Source organism: Galeopterus variegatus, unplaced genomic scaffold (genome assembly GCF_000696425.1).
Source record: "Galeopterus variegatus unplaced genomic scaffold, G_variegatus-3.0.2 Scaffold718, whole genome shotgun sequence".
In the NCBI taxonomy this organism is placed as follows: domain Eukaryota; kingdom Metazoa; phylum Chordata; class Mammalia; order Dermoptera; family Cynocephalidae; genus Galeopterus; species Galeopterus variegatus.
Window position 1 is genome coordinate 342220 of NW_007726829.1, and position 16129 is coordinate 358348.

The following is a 16129-nucleotide window of genomic DNA, read 5'->3' on the forward strand; positions in this document are numbered from 1 at the left end:
AATGCCTACATAGGTTTGTTGTCCCCTTCTGGGCCCCACTGCCATAAGCCATCTCCTGAAAATCCATAATCATAAGTATCATTAGTATGATTAAATATTTTAGTATAATTTTGAATCCTATTCCCAAATCTCCCAGAGCGATAATTATGAGGCAGCAAAGAATAAAATATAATTAGGCATAACAAGCACACAGAGCTCCAGAAAATCGGGGTGGAACGCCGGCATCTTCTCCCACGATGAGGCCTTGCCATCATCCCTTCACGATGAGGCCCTGCAAACACCGTGTTTCATTAAAAGATCTTTATCAGACTTTTAGTCTTTGGGATATGATGCGCCCCTGCAGGTCGGGAAGGTGGGAAGATGAGGGGACACGGAGGTGTTAACTAAAGGGTACATGGTTTCTTTATGAGGTAATAAAAATGAAAATTCATTGTGATGATGATTGTACATATCCACGAAGAGACTAAAAACCATTGAATTATACATTTTAAATGGGTGAATTGTATGGCATGTAAATTATTTTAATAAAGCTGTTAGAAATAAAAAAGATAAAGGGCATACAGATTGGAAAAGAAGAGAAAAATATCCTCATTTGCAGAAGACGTGACTGTCTACATAGGAAATCCAAAAGAAAAAGAAAAAGAAAAAATGCATAAAACTATAAGGGAGTATAGCAAAGTCACACAAAAATCAATCCCACTCTATATACTAACGATGAACATGTTAATACAAAAATTAAGAACACAATTACACAGTCACTCCAAAAAACATGAGAAATACTTTAGGTGTACATTTAACACAACAAAAACCACAGAACGCTGATGAAAGCAATCAAAGACCTAAATAAATAGACATACTGTGATCATGGATTGGAAGATTTGACACAGTAAAAATATTGAATCTTTCCAAATTGACCTGTAGGTTTAATGGAATTCCTATTAAAATCTCAGTAGGTTTTTTTCGTAGACATAGAACAGATTATTCAAAAATTTACTTGGTAAGGCAAAGGAACTAGAATAGTTGAACTAATTTTGAAAAATAAAGTAGGACCTGCTCACTTTAACCAATACTAAGGCCTACATTATAGCTACAGTAACGAAGAACATGAAATATTGGTACAGGAACAGTTAACAAATTAATGGCACACACACAAAAAAACCCCAGAAATAGACCCACACAAGTATGTCCAGTTGATTTTATTTTTGTATTTTTGTTTTGTTTTGGCAGCTGGCCTGTATGGGCATCCGAACCCTCAACCTTAGTGTTATCAACACTGCTCTCTAACCAACTGAACTAACCAGCCAGCCCCCAAGTGATTTTTTAGTATAAGAGCAAGCCAATGGGAGAGGACAGGCTTCTAAACAAATGGTTCTGAAGCTGGGCATCTGGAGGCAAAAACAAACAAAAAACCCTCAAGTTAAGACTCACAAAAATCATGCAAATTCTATCCTCAAAATGGATCATGGGGGCCGGCCTGTGGCTCACTCGGTAGAGTGCGGTGCTGATAACACCAAGGCCACGGGTTCGGATCCTATATAGGGATGGCCGGTTTGCTCAGTGGCTGAGAGTGGTGCTGACAACACCAAGCCAAGGGTTGAGTTCCCCTTACCAGTCATCTTTAAAAAAAAAAAAAAAAAAAAAAAATGGATCATGGACTTAAATGTAAAATATAAAAACTAACACTCCAAAGTTCAGGACCAAAGGTTAGGCAAAGAAGTCTTAGACTTAACACCAAAAGTATGACCATAAAAATGGATAAAGTGTACTTCATCAAACTTTAAAACTTATGCTCTGCAAAAGACCTTAACAGTATGAAAAAAGTTACAGACTGGGAGAAAATATTTGCAAATCACATTTCTGATGAAAGACTGGTATCTAGAATATATAGAAAAAACTCTCAAAACTAATAAAAAAGCAATCTAATTATAACACGTGCAAAAGACATGAAGAGACATTTCATGAGGATAGATTGCAAATAAATATTTTCAATTTATCAAAAAGAGATACAAGTATGTTCATTATCACCAGCCATTGGGGAAGTGCAACTTAAAACCACGAGATGTCGCTACACACCTATAAAAATTACTAAAATAAACAAAAATTAAACACCTCCAAATGTTGGTGAGGATGTGGAGGAACTAGGTCCCTCTTACACTGCTGGTGGGAATGTGAAATGGTACAGCCACCCTAGAAAACATCTCGATAGCTTCTAAAAAAACTCAACACATAAAATTCCTATGACCTGGCAGTTGCACTCCTGGGCATATTTATCCTAGAGAAATGAAAACTTACACAAAAACCTGGACAGATTTTATGGCCACTTTATTAGTAATAGTAAAAAATTAAACAACTCAGATGCCTTCCAATGGGTAAGTGGGTAAACAGGTGAGTGTTATAGCCACACCATGGAATAAAGAGCAGCAGAGGTCCAACCGCACTGAACAGGAATGAACTACTGGTGCATCCCACAATTTGAATGAGAATTCAGATTCTCAGAGAATTCTGCCAAGTGAAGAAACCCAATTCTCAAAGTCCACATCCTTTGATTTCCTTTGTAACATTCTTAGAATGACAAAGTACCAGAAAAGGTGAAGACTCATGGTTACCGGTGGTTATGGACAAGGGGGAGGTGTTGAGTATAAAGGGCAAGGTGAGGGGTCCTAGTGGGAATGGAGGTGTTCTCAAGCTTGACTTCTGTTCTTATCAGTGTCGGGGTGTGACCCTGCACCCGAGTTCTACCGCTGAGGGAATCAGTGGATTGTTTCTCACAACTGCATGGGAAACCAAGATTGTCAAAATAACTCAGTGGCCCCAAGTGGTGGACAGGACGAGTTTTTATTTCCTTAGTACCATACACACAGGCCCTCCCTGGCCTCGTCCCTGCAATCTGTTACTTCCCTTTGGAATGCTCCTCCTCCACCTTCAGAAAGCCACTCTGGCTGCTCCTCCACCCTCTCCCTCCAACTGTTAGGGACCACTCCTTTGGTGACCTGCATTCTGCTCACCTGTGCCCTACGGCTCCCTGTGCTGTTGGCACGAAGCCACCCTAACGCCTGAGTGGCCAGGCTGCAAGCATAGCAGGGACTAGACTTGCTCTTTTTGGGGGAATGGCTCCAGGTGGAGCGCTGAGGGGCGAGACTAGTCTCCTTTGTTCTCAGCTGCTAACTGCTTCCCCCACGCCCCTGCACGCATTGTTGGAGGCAACCCACAGTTCTGACTCCCTTTCCTCAGTTCTGCCAGCGGGAGTCTGATGAGACTGGAAGGGCAAAACCCTGTTGCTTTTCAACCCTGGGCCAACTTCGGCTAGGTGGTAATGACAGCAGCAGCAGGATCTGGCCAGGTGGTAGTGACAACAGCAGAGTCTGGCTCCTAGCCCTGCAGTGTCAGCTGAGGCAGCTGTTCTCTCCCAGAGCCAGAACTTCCCAGGTGCCCATCCCTCACACTACCTATCACCACAGGCTGTCAGGGTCCCTTCCACTCACCTAAGTGTGAAACAACGGATGGGCGGAAGCCTCCTAGGACCGTGGTTCAGTGACCACAGCTCCATCACAACCCCTGCCATGCACTGAAAACCCAACTGGCCTCCTTGGGAAGCTCCCCCGGAGGTTCACAGTTCTAGGACTCCGTGTGTCTGCCAGGGCTGACAGAGGGCCCTAGACAACAGGCTGGCACGTGTGACACACACAGATGATGGGAAGGGTCCCCTGTGGGAAGCAGAAAGCAGCTGGGACAGACTTAGGTCTTGTGTCCCTCAAGCCAGTCAGTCCTCCTCTGCTGGGCTCCTTGCCTCCCTGACAAAGTTCTGCTGGGGGTGGGGAGCGCACAGGGTAGTCACTTCCTGCCCTCCGAAGCACACACCCAGGTGCGCAGGGGTGTGTGTGCGACAAAGCCTGGAAGTCTCCTGGTGTCAACATCAAAATTAAAGATTTATTACCCATGAGAGGACCATCTGTCCCTCAGAGCTGCTGGCCATCCCCCCACCCTGGCCAAGGTCCTGCACTAAGAAGGATGGGCTGCAAGGGTGACACCTTTTGCCCACCCAGCACCTCCTGGCAGAGGAGCCCCCAGGAATGCAGTCCATGCTGATGGGACTGGTCACTTGGCCAGCTCCTCAGCCACTGCTTTGCGCATCTTGTCCTTGAGGTAGGCACCTTTCTGCCATTCAGACTTGAGTTCCAGCCACTCGTAGTACGGGACCTGGAGAGAGGAGGCAGAGACGGGTCACGTGGGTGAGGGGACCCCCTTCCTGCCTGTGCCCAGCCAGTGGCTCACCCACTGGCACTTGCTGGTGACTGACTGCTCTGCAAACCTACCCTTCGGCCTCCAAGTGCTCAAGGGAGAGCCTGTGGAGCTGCAGGCAGCGTGGGTGGGGACAGGCCCTGGTTTTGTCAGTGCCACGGGGGTCTGCAAACTACACAAGGCCCAAGAAGACTCTAAATCTAAATGGGTTGTTTTTTTAAAAAAGTACCCACCCAAAGGAGAAAACGTGACAGAACCCTTATGTGGTTCACGGAGCCACACGTTTATTTTCTGGCCCTTGAGGGCAAAGCAGGCGCCCTCTGGTCTCGCCAAGCCCTAGTGGGAGCACCGTGCCAGCCCACAGCAGTGGACCCAGCCCAGGCGTCGTGCCATCTAGTCTTTGTGAAAACAAGCCCTGACTGAGGAGACTGAGCAGCAGTCCTTGCGCTCCCCCAAACTTTGTTTTCCTCATGTGAGTGGGGAGCCCAACCCTGTCTGCTTCCAAAGTTACGACCTTCCAATGCACCCAGGGGAGCCAAGCACGGGCTCCCCTGTGAGAGGATAGGCAGGCAACAGGGGTGATGGGCTGGGTGCTACAGGCCGGGCACCTGTCTGGCTCTAGGCCTGGCTTCACCCCACCTGACCCCACTCCAGTGTGAGTGGGGGCTTCTCCCTATGCAGCAACTGCTCCCCACCAGGTACTCACATCCACCACCAGGAAGCCTGCAGCCACCACATGGCGCCGCATCAGTACAAAGCGACCCAGCAAATCCTTGCTTCGGCTGTTGAAGTTGGGGAACTCCCACCGCAGGAAAGCCAGCCTGACAGGAAGAAGGAGGGGCTGACAGGTGTCTGCTCTCCCAGCCCCTCAGAGGAGGAAGAGGAAAAGCAGAGAAGAGAGCCATGTGTGCTCCCAAGAGCTGTGGAGCCACTGCATCAGTGGGTCCCTGGCCACCTACCTCATAGCCCCCACAGGCAGCGGCTGATTCCCAGCTGGCTGGGCAAGGTGAGGGGCGACAAAGTCCCTCAGGGGCAGAAACTGACCATCTTTGTCCAGCAGCACCTCAGCATCTGAGGAAGGCATGTGGGATGAGTATATGGTGGGAATGTCCCTCAGAGAAAGATGGACAGAGATGGGCAGGGGGGCAGGGCAAGCCGATGCCCTGCAGCTCTGGGGAAGTCCTGTTATATTCAAGTGACATCAACCAGGGGAACCCTCACCCAGCACCCAGCCATAGTGCGTGGCCACCTCGAGGCTGCCCCTGTCAGTGCTCCCCAGCAGCCCCTTCAGAGTCTCCTGCAGGTCCTTCTGCAGGGGAGTCGCCTTCTTGTCAAGGGCTGAGGGCCTGGGGACCAGGGCCGAGGCCGGCAGAAGGGGGCCTGTGTATTCAGAGTGCTCCAGGCAAGCTGTGGCGTTGATGTGCAGCAGCTTCTGAAAGGTGCTCTGATCCTTCAGAGATGTGCCCCCTAGGGGACAAGGAGAGAATGAGAAGGGAGGGGCCGGGCTGCGAGCCAGAAGGACCAGACATGGGGGAGATGGGGAGGGCCCAGATGGGAAGGCAGTGGCACCCCATGCCCAGCCCCAGCTGGTTCTCCTGGGCAGGAAGCAGCAGAGTTAAGGTCTGCCAGCACCCGCGGTGTGGATGGAGAAGGGGCAAAGGGTGGGGTGAACCCTGGCCGTCTCCTGTCTGTTCCCCAGCTAAAGTAGTGCTGGGGGGAGGGGGGAGATGGCAGTGGCAGCATGGGGCTCACCTAGAAACTGGGAGTGAAATTCGGGATGCAGGACGGCTTGCAGCTCTGCCTCCAGCGCCTGCTGCAGCACACACAGAGCCCACACCAGGTCCACCTGAAGGGAGGGCTCCAGGTGTGCCAGCTCTGACCCCAGCCTCTCATGCACCTGTGCAACGACAGGGTGCACTGGAGAAAGCAGGCTCTGCCCATGGGCTCCAAGTATTCACAGGTGGACTGCAGCCCATGACCTGGTCTTGACCTGGTCACTCTGAGGCCAGAGGCGGCTCCTGGGAGCAAGAGAGCAGACCCTGGCCTTTGGTCAGGCCTGGGGCAACCCAGGGCTGGAAGGCACCAGGAACCTTCCTCATGCCCCAAGACCACTCTGGATGGCAGAGTGATACCTGATGCTGGCCTTCGGCTAGGTTCGCCTATGCCCCCTGCCCACTGGCAGGGGCCTAGGGCACAAAATCTGTTCTCCATAATGTCCCCAAGTGGGCACCTGGTCTGAGAGGATCAGAGCATCCAAGAGGCAAAGATGTTGGCCCCTGCTGGCTGCTCTCAGACTGCACCAGGCAAGCCCTGATGACGCCTGGGGTAAACCTGGTCTGCTTGCCCCTGCAGATACCCCAAGGGCTTCATAAAGAATGCTCCCTCCCTCCCCCGAGCTGGTGTACTTCACACGGAGGCCCACATCCCCACCACTCAGCCCCCGTACCAGGCTGAAGAACTGATCCTCTTGTTCTGGATGGAAGTTCAGATGTGCAAAAGCCAAGAGAATGCTGCACAGGTGGGGCGGGGTGATGTTCTTTGCCTTGTTCAAGATGTGCTGGGCAGTTCAGGGATGGCAGAGGGACAGGATAAGTCTCTGCCAAGCACATAGTCCTCCTGCCTGTCTAAGAGGAGCCTGGGTGGCCAGGGGCAGCTACAGGACCCCCCCACCCCCACCAGTGCCCATAAACACCTGGTCACATGGGGCGATTTATACAGAGCCAGACTCTTCTCTACCCAGCAGCACCTACCCACAGAAAACAGGGACACCTAGAAACTGCTTCCCTTTGACAATGACTTTAAAAATACTCTCTAACCAGTAAACTTAGTTTAGACCAGTTGAATGTAAATTTAAGTGCAGGCGTCATCTTTCTTTACAATTCCATTCTGGGGCAGTCAGCACTCTACGGAAGAGTTCCCAGTGGTGCTCAGCCTCACCGCCTGCACTGCTACCTGCCACAGCTACTCTGAGACAGATGGAATGATACTAACTCTCTCCAAATAAACCAAAAAGTAAGAAATATGTTTGCCACCCACAAGTGAGCACTGTAGGGCTGCCTAACTTTTCCCTGATTCAAGCAATGGTTCCCAACAGAGGCCCACAGAGCCAGCTCCTCTAACTTGAGGCCAGGAATGGAGAGCCTCCAGGACCCAGCTGTCCTCAGTGGCCAGGCCCTGGCTCACCTGGGCAAAGGCTTCAAATAAGGGTAGGTTGAGGTACTTGAGGAAGGCGAAGGACTTGGAGCAGCGGGCGACCTCACTGGGGGTTAGGCTGGGCACGAGGGACAGCAGGTCGGCGGCCAGGCGCTGAGACACTTGGGTCTGGTGAAAGCTGAGTTTGCCTTTGGGACAGGGCAGACCACTGGGTTGAGCTGGGGAGGGCCAGCAGCAACCCGCCGGCCCCACCCTACCTGAACCTTGAGGTCTAGGGGCTTGCTGTCTGTAACCAGATTTATCCCTGAGCCCAGGAGAGAGGAACAGGGCCCATGAGTCACAGTGTTTCTATGGCAGCCTTCTGGGCCAGTGCCTGCCACAGGTAGGCAGGTACCGAATTTGACACAGCTGCAGGCATCTGCATGGCCAGAGCTTCCTTCCACCCTGTTGTTCTGTCCAAAGGACTCACCATAGGCATAGGCCAGGTCCAAGAGTACACCTTTCGTCAGAGGGAAGGGCTTCTGTACCAGATGGTAGGAGATGGCCCGCAGCAAGGGCACAGACCGTCGACTCTGAGCTGCCAGCGTCACCAGCACCTTCCGCAGCTCATTGGGGCCAAACTGCTCCACCAGCTCCAGGCACTGTCAACCACAGCCGTGCAGGGGTCAGCTCGATGGCCTGAGGTGGTGGGACGAGCTGGGGGCAGGGGTCCCATCCAGTGCAGCCCCTGTGAGATAGCAACTGGGCCTGAGCTGACTCAACACAGGCCTGTCTGTACAGGGCCTGCCTCCTCACCCACCCCAGGGAACCTCTTGACCTGGAGCAATGTCCGCAGTAAAACTTATCCCCAAGTCCCAGGGAAGGGGACCCAAGGCCCATGAGCTGCGTAGCTTGCTGTGGCAGCCATCTGGGCCAGCCCCTGCTATGGCAGGAACAGAGGCTGAATTTGACTTGACTGCAGGACTAAAGCTGAGGAAGGGGGCAACACGTTTCCAGAAAAGTCCTGGGCCTGGGCCACGCAGGGGCTGGCCCAGGCCTGCCAGCACCTGTGTTTCCTCAGGAGCTGCCTGCCATGCCCACCTCTCGGGACCACCCACGTGATGAAATTTTGGAGGAAGATAAAGGAACAATCAAGGGAAGGAGACTGTGCTCGATGGAGCCAAGTGGGCGAGTGGTGCTTCATTAACATGGTCCCAGAGTGACCACCTGCTGCTGCCAGAGCCCTCTGGCTCCTCCCCATGTGACGCCTGAGACTGGACAGAGGCTTCCAGGGCTCCTGTTCCAGTGCACATGACACTCTCTTTTCTGCAGAAGACCGTCACCCAAGGACCAAGCCCGAAGCTGCAGGGAGGCAGGCCTGGCGTGCCTGCTCTCAGCCCCAGTACCTTGTCTTCCAGGCGGTTCATCAGCGTCTCTGACAGGTGCCCGGCCTTCACCATGATGGCCACCAGTGTGCGGCCATCTTCAATTTCTGTCCAGCGCCTCTCCAGGTGCATGAGCAGCTCAGCCAGCAGCTCCTGGGAGTGCTCCTCCTGCATGGAGGTGACACAGGACTCTACCAGGAAGACCAGGTACTTGTACTTGAGCCTCCGCAGGCGCCAGCGGACCTCCTGCTCCACCGACCGCAGTTCCTTGGAAGACTTGGGGAGCTCCAGTGCATACAGGCTCCGCAGCAGCTTCACAAGTGTCCCATGCCAAACCAAGGTTATCTAGACAGGGAAAGGACACAGGCAAGGTCACATGTGGCACCCTGTTGACCCTGTGCCTGAGCTGGAAGCCACCTTTGCAAACCTCATTTCCCGGGCATTTACTACAACTCTTCAGAGAAGACAGAATTCCCCATCCTGTTATAACAGGGCCCCGGTGCCCGGCTGCCCCCCACAGCCTTCCTTAGCTTGTTTTCTGAGCCTGGTCCTCTATCTTCCATTAAATTGAATACTTCCATTTTGGGTGACCAGGGCTGTTTGCTACGGCTTGCATGCAAGAACTCCGGGTGGTGAGAGAAATTCTGTGAGTTTCCCTAATACAGATTTGACCTGATGTGGATGATTATATGGAGCCATGGCCCCCATCATGTGGTCCTAGCCACAGCTGTATGTGGTGGACAGCAGACCCCAGCTGGAAGTAAAGCTGTCAAGTCAAGACCAAAGGTCAGAGGAAGAGTGGGGACTCAGGGGTGTGACTTGATGGCAAAACAGGCAGCACTCAGGCTAAGATCAGCCTGTCTCCAACCTGTTACTTTTACTTACAATGACAATTAAAATTTTTAGCTATTAAGAACACTGGCTTCTTCAGGAAAATAATTGTTATTTTGAGTCTGAGAAGCTCTAAACCCTAAGCTTTCTCCAACAAAAACAACTGTAAGTGTCTGAGGAATGCAGCTGCAGGAGAGGCCAACCTGCAGAGCAGGCCAGGCTCGAGCACCATCGCCCTCACCCGCCAGTGGTGTAACCCAGGCATGCCAGACCCTTGACTGCCCACGGAGGCAGGTCTTCCCATTCGTGAAGGTTCGCAGGAAAGCCTTTGACCTGTGGGTAAAGACCCCCTCGTATTATTAAGCCCAGCTCACCCAAATGCCAAGGCCTCCTGGGGATGAGCAAGCTGTGGCTGCCACCACCAGCCCCTCTGCACAGTCTCTTTCTACATGCCAGCACCATGCTACGCCTGTGCCTGCATGAGATGCCAACATCCTGTGAGGTCTCATCAGCTCCACAGCATACACAAATGCAAACTCATTACCCCAAAGTCTCAAGAGTTGTTCTGGGTCCACACCCTGCACCCCAGCCCTGTCATCCCCCACTGGTGCCGGCTTCATTTCTGCAGAGGCTGACTCTGCTGTGCAGGAGCGTCCCGTCCTCAGAGATCCAGGCCCAACGTGCCAACAAGAGCCCTTGACCCAGACTCTGTCCTGGCAGAAAACAACAGTTGGTAAAATGAGTACAGCTCTGGCTCTGCCAGTGCCAAGCCTCTCAGCACTGACCCTCACACACGAGGAGGTAAGCTGGGAACAGAGAAGCTGGTGTCTGAATGGTTGGGGAGGAAGGAGAAAGCAATAGTCAATCCTCCGCTCACACGAGGTATCTGCGTCATTCTAGTTGCCTGAATAGCAGGAAAATCTTTTAAAAGAAAGCTCGGTCTTCATTGGCTTTGCAAATACTTTTTCCCACTTTGTCTTATAATTCTGTTAAACAATGTTCAGTCTTGTATTGTAAGACTTGCTTCAATTATGTGCACAATAGTAAGTACAATTAGAATTACTACCTGAGAACAAGAAGGGGCCTAATTAAGTTCATGTTATGAGCTACAGTCTCAGCAAGAAATAAATGTGTACTGTGACTCCAGTACACATAACACATATGTACTTAACTAAAACAAAGTTCCACAAGACAGCACTCCCCTTACTTTGTGTGAATTCTGGTATTTTCTTTTTTTTTTCCTTTTCCTTTTTATTTATTTATTTATTTTTTGTCCTTTCTGAGACCGGCCGCACTGCACTCAGCCAGTGAGTGCACTGGTCATCCCTATATGGGATCCGAACCCGCGGCGGGAGCGCTGCTGTGCTCCCAGCGCCACACTCTCCCGAGTGCGCCACGGGCTCGGCCCGAATTCTGGTATTTTCTATACTACTCCACCTCATTAAAAAACAGCTGGCAGGGCCAGCCAATGGCTTACTCGGGAGAGTGTGGTGCTGATAACACCAAGGCAACAGGTTCAGATCCCTATATAGGGATGGCCGGTTAGCTCACCTGGGAGAGCGTGGTGCTGACAACACCAAGTCAAGGGTTAATATCCCCTTACCGGTCATCTTTAAGAAACAAAAACAAAACAAAACAGCTGGCCATGTCCCACTACACTAATTTTATAACTTGCAGCATGATGCTCATTTAGTGCAGCCCCTTCCTTGAGTCATACCTATCCTCTTCCTCACACCTGACAACTGGGCACAGGGTCTCAGTGCCTAAGCACCTCCCTCCCAGCACAGACCCGGGACTGGGGGCCAATTCGGGCACAGCAGGGCTTTGTACATCCTTTTTTTGCCACAGAGGCCAGGAGATGACCCTGTATAAAGGGAGTCCTTCCTCACAGTGAGCAGAAAGCAGCTTCCGTAGTCTGAGATCTGCCCCCAGTGCCACACAAATGGATCTCATCTCCTCTCTTCATGCCCATCCTGAGGGTCTGAATGTGGCTAGATTATGCCTATGGCCGGTTCAAGTTTCATTGACCTTCCATCAGTTATGTTCCATCTCCTCTGACTTCAAGAGCAGTGCCCAGCTGTCAGCCAGACACTGCAGGGAGCAACACAGCTAAGACTGAATGGTTGGGGAAAGGATCCAAGGAATGGAGAAGAACCAGGCTAGCTTCCTGGTTGCCTGTCTGTGAGACAAGGACAGCAATAAATATGTAACAGATTCTTGTAAGGATAAACAGAGAGAAAGCACATGGAAGTACTCTGAAATTTACAGAAAGATGAAGCTATCACAGGATGTCAAGGGAGCCTTCTATAGCTGGCAGGCGCCGGCTGCTCTGGGCTCCATCTCCAGCTGTTCTCTCTTGTCCAAGCCCTCAGAAAACTCTCTGGCACCCACCTGACTGTTGACCAGATGGAGCAGTTGCTGAAAGCGGGCATCTTGTATGAGTGAGGCCTTGTCTTCTGGCTTCTCGTATAGCAGGCGAGAGAGTTGGATAAGTATTAGGGCTGCGTGGTTGTGGTGCAGGCTGTGACTACCACCAGAAAGCTCCAGGAGCTCATCTGCCCTTGTGGCTTTCTCGATGAGATCGTCCACCTCCTGGCGCTCTGGGTAGGGAGTAAACACTTGTTCCTTTTCCACCAGCTCCGTCAAGGAACTTGGGAAGTGGGAACTCGGTGAGGTGGCTGAGGAAGTCAGAGTCTTATGGGCTACCCTGGCAAGTCTCAGTTGGCCAACCGGAGACACAGCAGGGGCCAGACGGGCAGCTTCTCTCAGGAGGCACGTGCATCGCTTCACCAGGCAAGCTGTCATCATGGCCTGGGTGATGGGGGATAAGCTTCCTAGCAAGTGAGTTTAAAGCCCTAAAGAGAAAAGGAGAGAAAAGAGGGTAATACAGGGCAATTAGAAGAAAACCTAGGAGAAAAAACATGACAAACAAAATGGAGTCACAGCCACCCTCTCTGTATGTATGTGACAGTATTTTCTGAGGCAAAAATCTCAGTTTTTTGTCTCAGTGTAGAATACCACCAAATATCAAAATTAATATTAGATACTTCATAGAAAAACTTGGGAATGCTCAACAATACTGGAGACCCACCAGAGGAAGCTGTATCATACTAAAAAAAAAAAAAAAATACAATCTTTACAATAACAGCTTCTGATCTAAATGAAATCTAAGATATAGGTAAAAATACATCATATTATTACATATTAAAGAGTAACCTGTTTCCTTTATTTTCTTTCATTAAAAAAAAATTCTACTTATTATTTCCACTAGGCAACACTTCATAATGTATTCAGAAATGTTTGTGTATATGTTAATACTGAGAATGCTTACCGCATACTACTAAGCACTTTGTCAGTGCTTTCAGCAGTGTACTGAAACAGACAGCTAAACTATATTGTTAACTTCATGCCAAGCTATTTTTTAAACATATTTAACAAAATATTCTTTTTTTTTTTTTTAAAAAGATGACCGGTAAGGGGATCTTAACCCTCGACTTGGTGTTGTCAGCACCACGCTCAGCCAGTGAGCGAACCGGCCATCCCTATATGGGATCCGAACCCGTGGCCTTGGTGTTATCAGCACCGCACTCTACCGAGTGAGCCACAGGCCGGCCCAAGGGGGTTTTCAGTTTTGGTTGTGCTTCAAAATCACCAAGAAAGTGGTTCGACAATTCAGAATTCCCAGGTCCTGCCCAAGACCTCTGAATGGGAATCTCTTTGCACACAGGGCTTAGATGGCATTAATTTACTGCAGAGGTAAATAAGATTAAGAATTACTGGTTTACAGAAAAAACAGTACAGGATATTTTACATCAGAACGATCCTGAAAAACCTAGGCCACACAATTCACATTCCCAAAGCTTCTGTGGATATTTTAACACTACAGACATGGGCAAGAGCTTCCCAAAACCAACGTAGATTACATCACTAACTTACTCACAAAACAAAAAAACCTCACAAACTTCCAAGAGCAAAAGTGACCCAACTGTAAAAAAGCACTTTGTAAGATGGCCCAGAAGTATCTTCTTAGTTGTATCCCCTCTCCTTCCTCACAATACATGCCCCCATTCTAATCAGGCCTTGCACTTCCACCTCACCTGGCAGGGCTTACCTCTGGACGGCCCCCCCACTTCTATCAAAGGGTCCAGCAAAACACACTTCATCTTTCCAGGCCCAGACAAAATGTTATCTCCCCGAAGAATTTGTTACATATCCCTACCATGTAGCTTTAAACAATTCTACCTGTCACTCTTGCTCACTAGGTTGACTGAATGACCTAGGTAGGGCATATGACAGGGGCAAGATGAAACGTTAACCTTGGCCTAGCTTCTGCCAAAGCAGAAAGCATGTTTGATCTTCTTCCATTTCCCAGAACTTGGTATACGGCCAGCACATAGTTTTGCATGAGTGGAGTATTACAGCTGTAAAAGCTTAGTTTAACTCTATGTACACATAAAGGAAAAAAAATGAGGCTCAGAGAGGAATATTTGCCCAAGTGCAACACTTCCCGAGCCCAGGCACAGCAGGGAAGCCCTGGAAACTGATTTTGAAGAAAAAGAAGACGAAGGTCTTCTTGCGGAAATGCAGGCAATTTGTCTAAACCTAACGATTAAAAAATCTAGAATTCTCGATTTCCGATTAAAAAAGAAAAAAAAGCCCTAAGAGCAGTTTAGAGGAGGAAACTGCAATTCAGAAGCTGGACTTGGGTTTAGGCAAATACCAAGCAGGAAGTCTGGTGCTAAAATGCAGAGGCAACGACCTACACGAAGTCACGAAAACACGAAGAGTCAACTGGGTGGCGCTTTCCCGGCCGGGCCCCGCGGGGAAGACAGAGAGACCCGTGCGCATTGGCGGGTTAGCCACGAACGGGCTGCCGGCCAGGCCACCGCATCCTAGCGCCATGCTGGCCCGGTTCCCCGGGCCCAGGGCCCCACCCCTCCTGCCCCCTTCCCTGGGCCCGAGTTCCAGCGCTCCGCCCGCCCGCTCTCCCGGGCCCACCGCGTACCAGCGCCTCTCGTCCCTTCCTAGCCACACCTTCATGCCCTCAGGACCCACGCTCCGCAGCCCCTTCTCCCCGTGACGCGAGACCTACGCAGGGAACACCACCGCTGACCTCCACAGGCCGCCCGCACCGTCCCGAGCCTCAGGCGGGCCGGCGTGCTCGCCTACGTCACTCAGCGCCGCCGGAAGTGAGGTTCGCCGCGCGCCGTGCGGCCGGAAGCCACGCTCGCCTCCCCGTTCCTGTTGGGCGGCATCTTTGCTGCCGGCACAAGTAACGCGGTGGGAAGGGCAGTGATAAATGGGTGATGGGAAGCTGAGAAAAAATTGGAGGGATAATGAGAAAGAACCTGGAAACGAAGGCTGCAAGGTTTCGGTGCGTTGCGGCCAGTACTCCGTGCTCTTGCGGAGTTCGCGCCACGTGGCTCTAGGAGAGCTAGGAGCGGTAGAGGGCTGCCGGCGTGGGCGACTGTGGGCCTGTCGGGGCTGGAACGGCGGCCGAGTGGAGACTGGAGAACTCGAGACCGCACATTTGCAGCCCCAGCTGCAGGTCTTCTTGCGGAAATGCAGGCGATTTGTGTAGGCCTAGCAATTAAAAATCGAGAATTTTAGATTTTTTTTTTTTATGTGCAGTCTCCCGACTTTTATTTTTTTTTTATTTTATTTTTTTGTCTTTTGTCTTTTTTCTGTGTCCGGCAACGGATCGCAACCCTCAGTGTTGCCCCCGTACCGGACTGGGGACCGGCAACGGGGTCGCAAGCCTCCGTGTTGCTCCCGCGCCTCGCTCAGCCAGTGAGCGGGAGCCGGTCTGTATGTGGGATCCGAACCCTCGGATGGGAGCGCCGCCGCGCTCCCAAGCGGCGCACTCTCCAGTGCGCCACCGGGCCGGCCCCTCCCGACTTTTAAATACTGGCATTTAATTACAAAATAAGGAAGAGGGGCGGTCGGGGGTGGGGGGTGTAAGCCAAACAAAACGTATCTGAGGTCTATACTCCTATATGGACTTGATTAATTTTCCTTTCTGCACAGCTTTTTATTTTCCATGGAATTATTAATTACCTTGTTTTTTTGTTTGTTTGATTAGTTAACATTCCATTATTTATCACAAATTCTACCCCAAATTCTTCACCAGTTGTCTGTCAAAATACAAAATTACATTAAATTAGGGGCCGGCCCGTGGCTCACTTGGGAGAGCGTGGTGCTGACAACACCAAGTCAAGGGTTAATCTCCTCCTACCGGTCATCTTTAACAACAACAACAACAAAAAAGCAAAAAACCATTAAATTTACTTATAGATCTAAACGGCTTTTATTCACAATTTATGAGTCTGGGCGTCGTCCCGGTGTCTCCCTTTACCATTATGTTGGGTGTTCCTCTTGCTTCTCTTCTGTGTTGGCTTTCTTATTTCCTATATTATATATCTTTATTTCTTGGTTTATGCCCTGGCTTGAGTGGAGCACATCTCTAGTATCTCCAGGAGAAATGATGCAAGGGAGGTAAATTTTAAAGACCTTGCAGGTCTGAAAAATGTCTTTGTTAGGTC

General features: G+C 50.6%; 1 protein-coding gene across 3 annotated transcripts; it reads right to left on the reverse strand.

The window, feature by feature from the left end:
• Positions 1–2305: 2305 nt before the first annotated feature.
• Positions 2306–14774, reverse strand: TBRG4 (transforming growth factor beta regulator 4). 3 transcript variants are annotated; one of them, XM_008571784.1, is made up of 11 exons: positions 14701–14774; positions 11979–12442; positions 8778–9101; positions 7862–8033; positions 7423–7580; positions 6686–6796; positions 5992–6136; positions 5461–5706; positions 5199–5310; positions 4946–5060; positions 2306–4197 (listed from the first exon to the last, which is right to left on the reverse strand). In XM_008571784.1, the coding sequence occupies exons 2-11, from the start codon at positions 12393–12395 to the stop codon at positions 4096–4098; spliced, it is 1902 nt and encodes a 633-aa protein (XP_008570006.1). In that variant the 5' UTR covers positions 12396–12442; positions 14701–14774; the 3' UTR covers positions 2306–4095. The 3 variants fall into 3 exon arrangements, with proteins under 3 accessions (XP_008570006.1, XP_008570004.1, XP_008570005.1); XM_008571782.1 differs by having other exon boundaries at positions 14680–14741; XM_008571783.1 differs by lacking the exon at positions 14701–14774 and adding an exon at positions 14593–14672.
• Positions 14775–16129: the final 1355 nt, after the last annotated feature.

Excerpts from the sequence above, each read along its gene's own strand:
- TBRG4 (XM_008571784.1), bottom strand. The coding sequence starts at position 12,395 with ATGATGACAGCTTGCCTGGTGAAGCGATGCACGTGCCTCCTGAGAGAA. Across the intron at positions 6,137-6,685 it reads AGGATCAGTTCTTCAGCCTG|GTGCATGAGAGGCTGGGGTC; the intron begins GTACGGGGGCTG and ends GTCGTTGCACAG. Across the intron at positions 4,198-4,945 it reads CAGGCTTCCTGGTGGTGGAT|GTCCCGTACTACGAGTGGCT; the intron begins GTGAGTACCTGG and ends TCCTCTCTCCAG.